Genomic DNA, 14999 nt, shown 5'->3' on the forward strand with positions numbered 1-14999 from the left:
GCTAAGTGCTCTTTACTTTGTGGGATGGAGGAGATGGGTGGGTACGAGAGCAACCAACCTGGCCTTCTCTGGATTAAAGGATAAATGTCCTTACATGGAGAGTTTGGTCTTGGATACCTGCCACCTCTGTTGAAGCCCAGTCCTCTGGGCACATACCCAGCAACCTCATGCTGCCCCACATGGCCCAGGAGTCCCCCTGCATACTCCACCTGACCTGGGCTTCTCCATCGATGCCTCACTGCTGAAATCTCCCACTCTCTAAAAACCACTAGCCAACAACTCAAGTGGCAAGAATCTAATAACTTTTCCTAAAATGTTAGTAGCTAACAAGGCAGATGTTACACCCCTCATGTCCTTATTTATTTTTCCTAGCTAAAAGGCATGCAAGTCTAATAGTAAAGTTTTGGTCATCCCACACAGAATGAGGAGGCTATTTTCCCACCTTCAAACAGTGGGCTTTGACCCCCAGGCTTAATTTTAGGCCAGGATTACGCATTGAGCAGACTTTGGGACTCTGCTCTTGTCAAATATCCTTAAACAGAGAACATGTGTCTCATCCCCTTTGCCCCTGCAGCGACTAGCATAATGCCTTGTATGCACTATACATGATTCTAAAAATATTTAGTGTCTACGTGCATTTTCAGGACACAGACGTGGGTTTCACTGGGCTATCCTCTCTTTCTCTAGAATGAGTGGATGCTTCTTAAATGCTTCCTTTTCTCCCCCTCCTTTGTGATTGTCAGATAATGCACAGCATCTGCCTATATGCCTTTTGGGGCAAAAGAGCCTGGGGAAAGTGTGTGAGTTAAATTAGTCTTAAAGAGGATAACACGACAGACACCAAGTCACATTCCTCTTCTGGAAATCTCCGTCCACTGCCATTTGGCTATAATGTGGTCAGGAGACAAATTATGACAAATTATGACAGTTTGCTCAGGCTGTCTTCAGGTGTGTCAGTGTCTGATGGCTGATTTCAGGTTTGCATAACAACTGGCTGATCTTCTCATTTTTCATCTTTTTCAGAGCATCCTAGAGCTGGAGAAGGAAAGAATTCAAGTTTTATGCAATAACTTAAACCAGTACAGCCAACATATTTCTCTTTTTGGCCAAACCCTGAGCACAGTGAGTAGTGAAAGCTTCTCCGTTTCTGGTGTGCATGGTAAGAATTGAAGGGAACGTTTCTTCAGCAACCTTGTTCTGCTTTCCTTGGCATTGCAGTGTCACACACAGATTCACTGTGCCATCAGCAAGGTTGATGTCGAAAAAGATATCCAGGCTCTCGTGGAAGAAACTGCCATTTCATCTACAGAAAACAAATCCGAGTTCCTATTAACCGATTACTTTGTAAGTATGGAATGGAAGGAAGTTTCACTAATGGGGAGTCTTAGTCATGTTGAAGGACTCACTCTGAAAAAATTGAAAGCAACTGTAAAGGAAACATCTTGTTTTGTAAAAGCAAATTTTTCTTTTATAGTCCATATAAATAAAAACCAAAGCATGTAATTTGCAAACTGGGCAATGGAAACATGTCTTGGGTATTCTCTAGAAGGAAAGAAAGTCAAGCAGGGTTTTGGACAGAATCTTCATTTTCAGTCTTTTGTAAGAGTAATGCCAGGCAGACATGTTTCATGACCTATAAATAATCACAGTATATCACATAGTGCTTGTGTTAACTACACAAATTGCTGTGTAACAAATTACCCTCCAAACTTAATGGCTTAAAACAAACATGTACTATCTCACAGTGTGTGTGGATCAGAAATTCAGGCATGGCTTAGCGGGTACCTCTGAGTCATCACAAGGCTGCAGTCCAGGTGTCAGCCGGGGCCACATACACCTCAAGACTTTCCTGAGAGGAGACCAGTTTCCAAACTCACTCCTGTGGTTGTTGGCAGACCTGGCCGGCTGTGGGGTGGAGACAGCATTTCCTTGCCAAGTGGGTCACTCCATGACTCACAACATGGCAGGCTGCTTCCCCCAGAACAAGTGTTCCAAGAGAGACAGAGACAGAGTGCCCAAGAAGGAATGAAAGTCTTTTATAAGCTAATCTCAGAGTGACATCTCACCATCTTCTATTTGTTAGAAACAAGTCAGTGAGTGCAGCCCTGGGCTGGCTGGTTAGCTCAGTTTGTTAGGGCATAGTGTTAGAACACCAAGGTCAAGAATACAGATCCCTGTACTGGCCAGTTACCAAAAAAAAAAAAAAAAAAAAGTGCAGCCAGTGCTCAAAGGGAGGAGATTACACAAAGGCATGAGTTCCAGGAGGTAGGAATCATTATCAGCATTTTCAGGGTCCCTTCCCTTGAAATACTTGACCCAAATTACCTGAGGCTTATTTGAAGGGCATTTTGGTGATTCTACTATGGAATGATCTTCCTTGCTGAAAACTGATTAGCGTCCCTAGTCAGAGCCCAGGTATCTTTCCTCTTTGCTGCCTTGGGGTAAATTCTTTGTTCTCTTGGGTCATGCCTCAAAGATGTTGGCCTCTGTTCCCCTCTTGTTAGTCATAACTGTAGTGTTCTAAGAGCTGATCATTAATTACCAAAATCTGCAGAAAGAATTCCTGATAGCTCTTCCCTGGCCCTCTGCTCTATTTTATTTAGACCTTCAAGCTTCCGATTGCAGGAGTCTCATCCCTCTGTGATATGTAGAAGCAGCCCACTGGTCATGTCCTCCTATTGGATTAAAAGTACAGCTGAAGCCATAATCCCCGGATCCTACTCAGGGAAAGAGATAAGGGGAAAAGGGAGAGGTAGTTAGATCAGGCACAGCAGTGAATCCTGACCAGCTTTCCCTCTCTCCCCCCTCCAGGCAGTAGCAAGTGGCCAGCTATTTATTTAATTGAGTCTTTTCTTCCTACCCTGGCAAAGGCGAAGTATGTTAGCGATAGCAGTGTTTGCTCAAAGCAGAAACAAAGGTAGAGATGGGAGTGGAAAGGAATATTTGATTACATTGGGGAAAATATTTTTCTTTTTTTGCTTCCAAATAGTGTAGGTGAGCCCTGGGATGGGAAAATGTACAATAAAATATATCTACTACTTTCTTACAAAGGATTATTAAAATGTCCCTATCAAATAACCAAATAATTGTCATTCTCCTTAAAAATTTGTCTAGGGTTCTATTGAAATGAAAGGAAGCAGCCACGATGATTTATCTTTAATTGACATGCTGATGGGAATTTTTGATTCCTATGAAACTTCAGTGCATCAGAACTAACCATCACATATCTGTTGTCTAAGAGAAAGGACTCTGTCTCAAAATGAGTGAATAGGATTTTCTCAATATTTTTAAAGCAAAGTGCCCCAGTGTCTGAATTTATAGTCATTGGCAAAGAGTGTAGACTGGCTTTTATCCATTGCTATGAAATTTACATGGACCACGGTAAGACAGGAAAACAATCTGAATACACAAACTGGAGGGCTGGTGACCAGTGTGAAAATATTTGTAAGGTTACTGTAAATGCCATATTCAAAAGATTGTATCTATATTTTTATATGCGTTCTCCAGTACTGACCTTCTTCCTAACAAAGCTTTGGAAGAGAAGGCTGAATTTAAGAAAGCTAACAAATGGTAATATACCCCATCCTCAAATTGATCCAGGAGCAATCTATTCCTAGAAGGACATGTTGAAACAATTTGGTGTCCACAAACAAGCCAAGTGAAGTTTCGGACTGGTAGGGGAGCTAGAGTATCATTTGGATTCCTCCACCAAGGAAGGACTTAGAGTTGGAGCTAGACATCCCAGCAGTTTAGTCAGAGCTCACCTGGAGCTGTGACATTGGCTTGAGCCTCTGCTATTGGCAGACAGGTGAAAGACTGGTAGAGAATTTGGGGTCAAAGTAGTTGGGTTGCAGGAGTAAACATTTGCTAGCCGGTATTGACTTGGGACTTCTTTTATTTCTCTGTGTCACAGGTAAAATGCGGAAAATAAAACCAACCTCAGAGTTGTAAGAATTGCATGTAATAATATACAGAACATTTTATAATGCATAATGCACAATATGTAAATAAAATATTTTTAGCTATATACAGTATTATATTTTTATAGAGGCTATTCAGTCCCTTCACTGTAAGTCCTCACGCCTCATGATGATCTATCGAAAGCTAATCTCTCCACCAGCATTCAGGATCCTGGTTTTTCTCCTTCCTCGTCAGAGCAGCCTACCTCCTCTGCTTTTATCTCTAGTCATTAGTTTCCCCTCTTTCTCCAGAGGTTTCTGTCTCTCTGCTACACTCATATTCAACCACTTCCCCACCTCAACCCCACCATCCTAATTTTTTTTTCATTCAACCCTTGGAATAATGCATGGGAAAGTTCAAACATCATTAATGATTCCTCACAGCATATGATAAAATTTCTACTTCGGCCCTAAATCTGGCCTCATCTGCCTAGACAACTTTTTTCCCCACTATTTTGCCCAAGAAGCTGGTCTATTTATTGTTTCTGATATACTTCCAACAGTCCTCCCTCTGCCTTTTGGTTGCACCACGTCTCCTGCCTGGAGTGCCCTTTGCCCTCCTTCCACTTGACTGAAAAATCCTAGCCAAGTCTTCTTGCCTCCTTGAAGCTTTAAGCCACCCCAACTCTTGGTGTCTGCACCATTTATGAATGAATGCATGTGGCCTTGTGTTGCTAGTTCTCCTAATGTTAAGCTTCAAGGCCTAAGTAAGTCATAAACCCATTTTGGGTAGAGCATATATGTTTTAGCTCACAGTTTCCCAATATCAAGCCAACATAGAACTCAACATTTGTTCCATTCCTGAGGCAGTTCTAGCCCAAGGCACATACATGATATCATATTTGATCATTAAAGGACTCTACCTTGAATAAAGATAAATAAGGAGTAATAAGTATCCAACAAATAGATTCATTTGTCAAGAAACTGAAATGACTATAGTAAGAATCATCTTCCAGGAATAATTTGTTCTATTAAAGAAAGTGCTCAGCCATGTACTTACAGGTTGTGGACAAGGAGATGCTTTCATGTTAATCTGGTCTAGAACAGGTAGAACAATGTGTGCAAAACCAAAGATTATCCTGCTTTTATTTTTTTACTTTTTTTCATAAAGTTATGATTAAATGCAGTCATTCTCAGTAACACTGGGAGTAGCAACTCTCATTGTTTTCCCCTTAAGTTATTAAACATTCATTTTTTTTTTCTAAAGGAAGAAGATCCTAACAATGCAGTGGATAAAGAGAGACGAAAGTCCTTAATAAAACCAAAATTGTTGAGACTGCAAAGAGACATTGAAAAAGCCTTGAGAGAAAAGGAAGGTGTGTAATCATCTTTTCAGATGGTTTGATTAGGGAAAGGATTATACTCAGAGTTTTCATTTGGAGTCAGAATTAATCTGCTTTTGCTGACTGGGCAGGGATCACCTCATTTGAAGAGCCATATATCAAACCTAAGCTGGGTGAATAAAGAAAAATAAAAAAGAAGAAAAGAGAGCAAAAAAAAGGAAAATATTTCAGTCTATTTGTGAGAGCTATATAAGTACTATGTAACTATTTTCGGACATAGCATTTTACTGTGTTTCTGAAATTAGCTAAAATGAGAGACAATTAATTTAGTTTAAAACATGATAAACCTCCTGTGCACAGGGCTTTGAGGTATTTGTTTGTTTGTTTTTTAACTAGCTTTCAAAACTATTCAAATTATTATCATCATTCAAGTTAAATTTTGTACTTAGAAGGCAGGGATTGCAGGATGTGAAGCTGCTCTAAAGCAACGCAGATGACATGAATGATTGACTCCCCGCTCAAGGTTCTGATATGTACAGCTGGTTCTGTGTGCACCACAGTAACTCATGCCGGGTAGGAAATCCAAGGTAGAAACTACTTAGTGAGGTAAATACTGTAATGAAGAACCTAACACTGAGTAAATGTTAGGAATTGCTGGAATGGGGTCAACCAAAAGGAATTCAAAATCTCAATTTGAAAATAACAATCAAGATACTTTAAGCACCAGCATCTCTCAAATTTTATTAAATAAAGGTCAGTTCATTTATCATTATTCATTCAAGTAAAATTTAGTAACAACTACATACAGAAATTCCCCATCCCTTTAGAAAGCCCTGCTGGCTTCACTTCTGGGTTCAGGCTCCCTTTGAAGGTGGTGACTTCCTGCTCTCTCACCAGGACAGGATGAAAGGTGACCGAGAGCATGATTTCATTTTCAGGCCTGGAACAAACGCTTAATGCATACTCCAGCAACTCCTCCTTCTCGGACGCAAAGAGCCAGAAAGACACAGCAGCATCAGTGGACGAGGTAAATACTTGCAGAGTGCAGTTTCCTAGATTTAGTGATGAAAGGGTTATTTCTAGGCTACTTGTTTTCTGGCCCATTTGACCTCTGTTTGCTTTTCCTTTCTCATGATGTAGAACAATCTAGCCAAGCACTTACAGGGTCTGCTCCTTCATAAGTAGTTAGAGGGATCTGGAAAATTCCAACTACCTAGAAATGTTTGCTTTAATGTCCTCCTAGAAAAAGAATTCTGTCTAATTTGAATTCTCCAAAATAGTTACTTCTTAAGAGTCTGGAAACCATGTGCTCTTTAACCCAGTTAGGAAAAGAGACCAAAAAGACAGGGTCTGCATTCAGAAAGGCCTGTATTTGGATACAGGTCTGCCATTTACAGGGACCTGGGACAACTTTAGTTTTCTCATCTGTAAAATGGGGTTATTGGTATCTACCTCATAGGGTATTTCTGAGGATGAAATATTGTTTAGAAAATGCCAGCACAGTGCTCAGAGTAGGAGCTCAAAAACTAGTAACCTATGTTAAGATACTGTTTTCCATTATTCCCTTGGCTGACATCAGGGTCCCCGGAGAATAAGAGGAGAAGGAAAGATGTGGCCGCACAGAAGGAAGAGGGTGGTCTGGGGTGTAAGGCAAAAGCTTCTGAGGAAACAGAGCAACTTTAGAGGCGAGGTTCTTTGTGGGGGGTGGGGGGGGTCAGAGATGGTCAAAGATGGGCAGGAGAGAACCTCCTGTCTTCTCGTGGACAGCCTGGACTCCAGCAGCCCCACAGATATTTGTAGGGATGGACATTTGGGCTGCTTTGGAGGAACCCACATTCAGAGAGCAGTTAGCAAAAGACCCATGAATTTTATATAGGAATAAAAACAAACAGGTATTACCCGTGTGTGCAAGATACAGGTTTCAGCTGTGATTAGAGTGATCAGAAGTGGACTCAGGTTAATCTGAGAAGAATTTAGGAAGAGAGAAAATTTTTAACAATGCTTGGAAGGACACAAGAATCTAGGCCAGCTTTCTTTATCTTGCATGTAGCGTAACTCTCTTGTGAAAGCAGGTACCTAATCATTCTGCCCACACTGGAAATTTCAATTGTTCCTTGGTGAAAGACAGATGCAGCCTGGTAGAGCTGATCTATTTTTTAGTATAGGTTTCCTTTATGGGCAATGCTGTTACAAAAACAAACCTAACACTTTCTGTGAAAAAAAGGACCGCATTCTGTTCACTTGAGAACAGAGGTCTAACATACTTGTCATGACACATGGCTATAATTTTTATGAAACTATAAAACAGAATGTAGGACATTTTCGTATTAGCACACAATGTGTAGCTAATTAATTCAATGCAAATAATGTTTACCAAGAGAAAGTCATAAAAGAGCATTTTATAATGCCATTGGGTAATATGTTTATTTCTTTGGCTGTTCCTGCACAGAATTTTGTCATTGTCATTACCTGCACAGAGCACGTATAGGTCATCTGGGTATACAATTAGCCTGACTCACACAGTGGAGATGCAAGGTGGGAGAGGATCTAGTGGAGGAGCAAGTATGAACCTTCAGACAGTGGATGCCAGATACCCATGTCACTTCGTTACATGGGTTCTGCATCTGGTGGAGGGAAACTAGTGATACTGGTAGATTTTGTGTTACTCAGAGAAGGTTTCTTGGAGGCAGAAACTTTATTTCATTTAAATTCTTTCCTATTTCATTGTCTCTTGATCTTAGAAATGCCATATTCAAATCAAGAATGTTGGCAAGACATGTTATATGAGAAATTGTTGCAGAAACTGGGGGCATTTAGATTAGACACTGTCTTAAGATGCCGAGTGCCACATATCAGAGGAACTAGGCTGGCTCTATGATGTTTTCAAATGCAGACGGGGTCTAATGGTAGAAGGTATGGGGGGAGCTTTTGATTTCATTTTAGGGAAGTCTGTCCCACAAGGCAGTAGGTTGCTCCAAGGATTAGAGACCTTCCCCACCCATGGGAGGTGTTCTGTCCATGGCTGTGACCCCCTGGCAGGGATGATAGGGTTAGGAATCTGCACGCTGGCAGTGTGGAGAAGAGAGAAGGGTAAGGAGCGGTCTGGATAAGCAGGACCCTTCCATTGTGTCGGTTCTGTTATTTAATTTACTTTGCCTGAACACAGCCTGACAAAGAAGTCATTATAAAGTTTCCAGTTCAAAGTCAAATCAAGAAAAGAACAGGAAGAGATTCGGGGTTTATCTGTAGCTTTACTCCTTATTTTTATACTCAAATACCATAGAATATTGTTTCCAGTTTTCAGAAGTGTTAGTTACTGCAAACTTTCTGGGTTAGATAAGACCCCACCCCCTCAAAGAAAAAAAACAACTCACATGTGTTTTAGTTTCGTTCTATTGATGCTAGTTCAGTTCAGCTCACAATATCGAGCACCTGTGGCTCAATTGTCCTTCCTCACGGCCCATGGAAATTCTGCAATCAATACTTATTACTCCCTTTCTCAATAGATTCAATATACTCAATATATAATACACTGAATTATATACCTACTAAGGTTTCCTGTTTCTCCTATTTACAAGGGTACACACTCAACATCTAATACTTCCCTCTAATAAACCCCTTTGTCATTTTGAAAGTTATCCTGATATCCTTTTATCCACCCAGTTGTGCCTCATTTTCTAGAAGTTCACTGACATGGCCAAATGATGTATCCACAGAACAATTTGAAGCTAGACCTTTTGCAAGCGAACTCCTATAAACTGGCATCAATATTAGCAGAGCTTGAGCAAAGACCTAAACCCAGCCATCCCTGTAGTACCTCCATCTTCAAGTGGAAAGAAAAGGTAAAATTGAAGAGACTGGTTGTAAAGTCTTGATTTGGGCTTGCTGGGTGGAGTGGCCTAACGTAGCGTCAAGGCAAAGAAGTTGTTATGAATTACATATGCCATATGTCCCAAATCCTAATTGCATGTGTTAAGATCATTTTATTTGTATTCCTTCGAGCACAGTAACAACAGCTAAACACAACTTAATAAATTCTTTGTAGACTAAGTTACCATAAGGAGTTAAAAACACTTTGGGTTTCTTTTTCCTCCTCATACCTTAACTTTATCCTTTGAATGTGCTTTTATAGTAAAATCTATTAAATTGAAACTTTAGTATTCATACAACCTAAGTTGTAAGATGCTGTAATATGCATTAGTCTCATCTGTTTAACATAGTACAAAATATAAATAATGCATGAGTACAATTTTAAAACTTCACACACATTTCTTACCAGTGTTACTTCCTCAGGAATTGGTGATGAGCAGGTGAAAATGCACAGGTAGCTCTTGCTTGTAGCTGTTTTTCATTACCTATTGGAAAGGGGAGCGGTAACCATCTCGTGATGAAGGGACAGTTTTCTTTGTAACAGGCTCAAGAGCTCTAAAATGGTCTCAATCACTTAGTCATGATAATTTCACTTGTATTAAGCCAATTAAGGTCAAATTTATAGAAATAATGCTACGAATGTTATTATTTGCACTAGACAGAATTAGAAACACAGGCTATAGAAAATAATACGGTAATTCTCACTTGAAAATATTAAGGCTTCAGAAACAAGAAAGCTCAAACATAGGGCTTATGAATATATTGCATAATTTATTTTTACACCCTCCCCCATTAAAAAACACATTTCCGAGGAAAACAGCTACAAAAGTGTTCATTTTCATGAATATTTATGATAATAGTGTTGTTTAAAATGACTTTTTTTTGCAACTGTTTGAACAGGAGTATACTCATAGTTATGTAAGAATATCTCGGCCTTTTTTGGTGAAGAGGTTAGAGAATGCTCTGAGGCTGGCATCTTCTGGCGGCCAGAGCAATCCACGTTCCTCATCTTCAGGTAATCCCGTCCCAGAGTAATTTGGGACTGGGTCCTATTGGTAAAGCACATTGCTATATTTAAATTTTATTTTCAGAGCCACATTGACCTACATCTGCTTAAAGAAACTTATATTTCAATTGGGACTGATTAGTTTGTTAGAATTTGTAGCTTTATGTGCAAAAGTAATACAAAAGATGGAAACAAGACAAGAATAGAAGTTGGGGAAAGTATTTTATAAGATGAGAAGTTACCTCAGATGTTGGATGACTGGTGTCCACTTCATTCAAACAGCCTGTAATTTGCAGTCCACCCCTAAACTATTCTGAGGAGCTTTGCAGCTTTGTCTCTATGCCCTCTTCCAAACTTCCATGGAAATCCTGTCCTTTCCGTGAGAAACATGTGATCCAGGTGGTTTTCCAGAGCCACACTTGGGCTTGGAACTCATGGCCTACCTACCCTTTTCTTCAGCCATCTGACCTCAGTCACTCGTCCAGCCATACCCACTGCCTTTCCCTTTCACACACACACAGACACACACACACTGTAGTGCTCGGCTAATGTCAGAATCCTGCCGACGATGCCAATTATAAAGCTACATGACTACGCCAGTTGTCGTGCTTGGGCTCTTTTACCTGCCAGTAATCCTGCCGACTGGGCTAATTGTAGAGCTAGGGCTGGGTCTGGAGCTCACAGACCCCTCAAGCCCATTCACAGACTGGGTCACAAACCCTTCATACACTAGGCTGGGTTCCCAGACCCTTCACACGCCAGGCTGGGTTCCCAGACCCTTCACACGCCAGACTGGGTTCCCAGACCCTTCACATGCCAGACTGGCTCACAGACCCTTCACACATAGGTCTATGAGCTAGGTAACTGGCCAAAAGGTCCTTGGAGCCATAGGATGGAGAACATGGCCATGTGGGGCAGATGCCTGAGGCAGTATACACCAGCCAAGGTGGTGGCACTGCCCATACGCACTAACTCCACCCACAGACAACTTATTTACAAAGAATGTGCCACGCCACCCCCAACCTGACCTAAGGCGAGGTGGCCTGATTAAATTATCCTATTTTTCCCAACACACACACACATATGAGCACACGGGCACATGTGCACACAGTGGATGACGTGTCACTTCCCTCACTGTTCAAGAATAGTTACTATAATCTCGACTCTCCAGTTTCTTGATTACAAACAGGCAAAAAAGAGTTTCAGTAAACCTGGGACATTATGGTTCACACAGAATATGAAAGTTACCATCACATTGTTGGAGAAATCGTTCCATAAGTACCTAGGGATGATAATATGTGTACACTCCAAATATCCCCTATCTGTACCTGAGTGGTAAAACTGGTGTATGTTTTCCACAACATTCATGCAACTACCACACATTTTATCTAGATGGTGTTGACTAAGCTCATGTGGGAAACAATTTTAAATTGTCATCTTTATTACTATTATTACTACAATAACTTTTTTCTCCAGGCTTATTACTTCCTATATTATGATATGGTTTTTGGTTATGTACTGTACACAGTCCATACACATAGTACATCATAAATGGTTATTAAATCAAGGAATGAGAATTATGCAAAATTATAAACTTTCCTTTTGAGAAATTTTCAATATATTTAAACTCTGTACCACACCATTAAGTAACCAAAGAGCCTTCAATCATATTCCTCTTGCCTACTAACATGGCATAATAATTATAATTTAATCCGTCTTTCAGCCTCTGGTGTGGCTCAGCTCGGCAACAGTCTTTGCAAGGCCTTATATGCTTTCCAAGCCAGGCAAGATGATGAACTGAATTTGAAAAAAGGTAAGAGTCATTCTCTGTTTCTTTGCTTCCCATGGATTTGTCACCCCTTCTCCCCTGGATGATGGAGCCACAAAGGATTACTCAAAACCCATTTTTTCCAAGCAGCGAGAAGCCCCAAAGGGGTTAATCTCCTGGAACCCTCAAGAGAGAGGCATTCCTTCCTTTTGGGAAAATAACCATTGAATTGGGGTTCTTGCCCCACATTTATTCTCTAGACCAGTAAGTTACAGAAAAAGAACATAGGTGGAGTTTTTGCTAAGTATAGTTTAACAGGTTTAACAATAGAAGGTGGTAACAATTCTCAAATGTTTTAATTGCCTTCCCATGTTGAGATCCTTAATGTAAATTAAACCCTGTCTTAACTCAGCAGCTGCAAGAATTACTACCATATATAACCCGTCTTCTTAGAAGATAAAGCAAATCAAAAACTAAAACTCATATAATGGTAATAGCTGACACTTATTCCATGTTTACTATGTGCCAGACACTGTTACAAACATATTGTCCAATTTAATATTCATAAAAACCCATTGAGGTAGGTATGTGATTTATTCCCATTTCATAGCTGAGGAGACTGAGGTACAGAAAGGATAAATACTTTGACTAGTCACAGGTGGTGGAGGCACAGGATTTGAACTCAGAAACTCAGTCATGCTCTTAACCGCAGTGCTATAATTGGGTAAAGTGTTGCTACTGGAAAGTCACTAGTGATGTATCTCCACCTTTTTATTTTTCAGAAGCTAGACGCACAGGAACATGAAGTGACTTCCTCTTTTGACTTAGCGTAAGAACAGGTTCTAGAACCTAGATCAACTGACCCCCTGCTTAATATTTGTTGTACTTACTGCTAGCGAAAGTGTTTATGGTCAATCTAAAGAATCAGACCCCCTTCTTGGTGTCACAGCTTTTTATTTAACATGTAAAGGTATTATGTGGTGGGTTATATAAACCTCAACCTTATTAAACAAGAAAAAGTCTACAGCCTCAACTCTCTTTATGTGCCCATTAGCAACCACATTTGGACATTAAAGCTAAGGCAGAGATCTGGAAATGGAAGCGTTGGTGAGAAAGATGTGTGTGGTAGGAGAAAGTTTATTGCCCCTGACCATGACTCAGCTCCCAGAGCCAAGCAAAATCAAGGCAGCCAAACAACAGGGACGCCACATACTTGCTATTGTTTAGTGGGTGCTTCCATTCCAGTGTGCCAGTCAGATTTCTCCAGGCAATTATTTTCTTCTTATATGAATAAAAAAACATTTCCCAGATGCCCCCTCGGGGGTCCTGAGTTTGAGTTACATGCTTCACAATAAATTGATTATCTTGTTAGTTTTCAGTTCTTTGTTGATTGCGAAGCTTACTTATACTTAAATTCATAGTAGTTTCTTTAAATAAAATGCAACATTGGAGGCTTAGCTGGCAATTCCATTTTAAATCATTTGTTTGAATTCCTGTTTAATAGATTATGTCAAACAATTTACTGACCTGAGAGAACTCATTAGAGGGAGAACATAGACTGGGATTGACCTCCTACAAGAATAAATAGTGACTTATGACTAAGCAAAGATGACAGGAGAGCAGTAATAGTCTTCTTTGCCTTAGAAAGAAAATTGCTGGGGAAAAGATTGAAAGAGAGATTGAAAAATTACCTGAGAATGATGCTAAAGACAAAGTAGCTCTTGGATCCTGAAGGAAGTGGGTGGTTCTACTTTGATGTACAGAAAGCAGCCAGAGAGAAAGGGCTCTTTCTCTCAAGAGAAGGGCTTAGCCAAAGGATTTGGGGCACCGGGTAAAGTTTTAGAGTTATTAATATCAGAATGATATTATTTAAAAAAAAATAAACAATTGGACAAGATCAATGTTTCTTAGGAAATCTATCTATTGGAATCATTGCTTTAAAAAGTATTGTCTTCAAATTGATGTTTTATTAAAGATACCCACATTGTTGAACGGGAAGTTATATTTCTGTGCCAAGCTGTGAGTTAGAATTTGGGACTGTGAAGCCAGGTGTAATGGAGAGAAGCTGACTTGATCTTAAGAAAGGACTGTTAGGTGAGACACACATCAGTCAACACACCGAACTATCAGGGCCACTGACATGTGAAACCCTTGAAGCCTGGACACCAAGGACAGTTTGGTGACAACCCATCCACTCGATGCAGAGAGAGCCAGGCAGCACAAGGACATATGAGCCAATGTTATTCTGTTTTTTAGCAAACTATTTTATGGCATAACTCATGAATATGGTTGTTCGTTATCTTTCTCTTTTTAGTATTTGCTGGATTATGCCTGCTTCATACAGAGGTGTTCAATAAATTTTGCTTAATCTAAATCAAGTGCAGAAAATAATGCTTCCAAGTAACTCCTTGAAAGCAGAATCTCCTTAAAACTCTTCCCCATCAGGCTCAAATTGCAGAGCCCATTTGTCTAACTAAATGTGTATGTTCACAGGTGACATTGTGACTATACATGAGAAAAAAGAAGAAGGATGGTGGTTTGGATCTTTAAATGGAAAAAGAGGCCATTTTCCTGCCACTTACGTGGAGGAGCTGCCTTCTAACGCTGGGAACACAGCTACACAGGCATAAACCAAGACACTGAACACACCACTTTACACACTCTGTAAATTGTGCAAATAAAGACCAAATGCTATTATCTTTACAAGCTTTTCTTTTTAAATGGGTGATGGGGTCCCACCTGCATGTCACAGCACTTTCCTGTACTGGTTTTTGCTTGAAAGAGAGTCAGATAGAACATGGATAGGAGGAGGGAGGCAGGGAAAAAGCTCTGTGGTTCCTAGAGTTTCTGAGTTCTAAGAGACCCTAGAGATGACCTAGTACAACCGCTAGTGTCACAGAAAGAGAGAGTGAGTTCAGAGTGGGTTCAGCTGTTTGCCTGAAGTTACATAGTTATTTGGTAGCGATTAGGATTTAGATGTCCTTTTTCCTTTGGGTGGCAGCAGGATACAACAGGCCAAGGAGTCAAGCAGGGTCTGGAAGATAAGGAAGAACACACATCAAGTTCAGGAAGAATAAAGACAGGCAAGCAAGACACCAGTGAGATAGACCCAA

The 14999-nt window shown here is 40.3% G+C and overlaps 1 protein-coding gene across 1 annotated transcript in view; it reads left to right on the forward strand.

The window, feature by feature from the left end:
• NOSTRIN (nitric oxide synthase trafficking) overlaps nt 1-14520 on the forward strand; it is a 59364-nt gene extending 44844 nt beyond the window's left edge. The window contains exons 9-16 of the mRNA XM_063112397.1: nt 1024-1122; nt 1219-1344; nt 5167-5275; nt 6181-6269; nt 8959-9084; nt 10013-10127; nt 11842-11931; nt 14380-14520. Coding sequence (XP_062968467.1) covers nt 1024-1122; nt 1219-1344; nt 5167-5275; nt 6181-6269; nt 8959-9084; nt 10013-10127; nt 11842-11931; nt 14380-14516 — 891 coding nt within the window. The 3' untranslated portion in view covers nt 14517-14520. The remainder of the gene's footprint in view (nt 1-1023; nt 1123-1218; nt 1345-5166; nt 5276-6180; nt 6270-8958; nt 9085-10012; nt 10128-11841; nt 11932-14379) is intronic.
• Nucleotides 14521-14999: the final 479 nt, after the last annotated feature.

The sequence above is a fragment of the Cynocephalus volans genome, chromosome 1 (genome assembly GCF_027409185.1).
Source record: "Cynocephalus volans isolate mCynVol1 chromosome 1, mCynVol1.pri, whole genome shotgun sequence".
Lineage (NCBI taxonomy): Eukaryota > Metazoa > Chordata > Mammalia > Dermoptera > Cynocephalidae > Cynocephalus > Cynocephalus volans.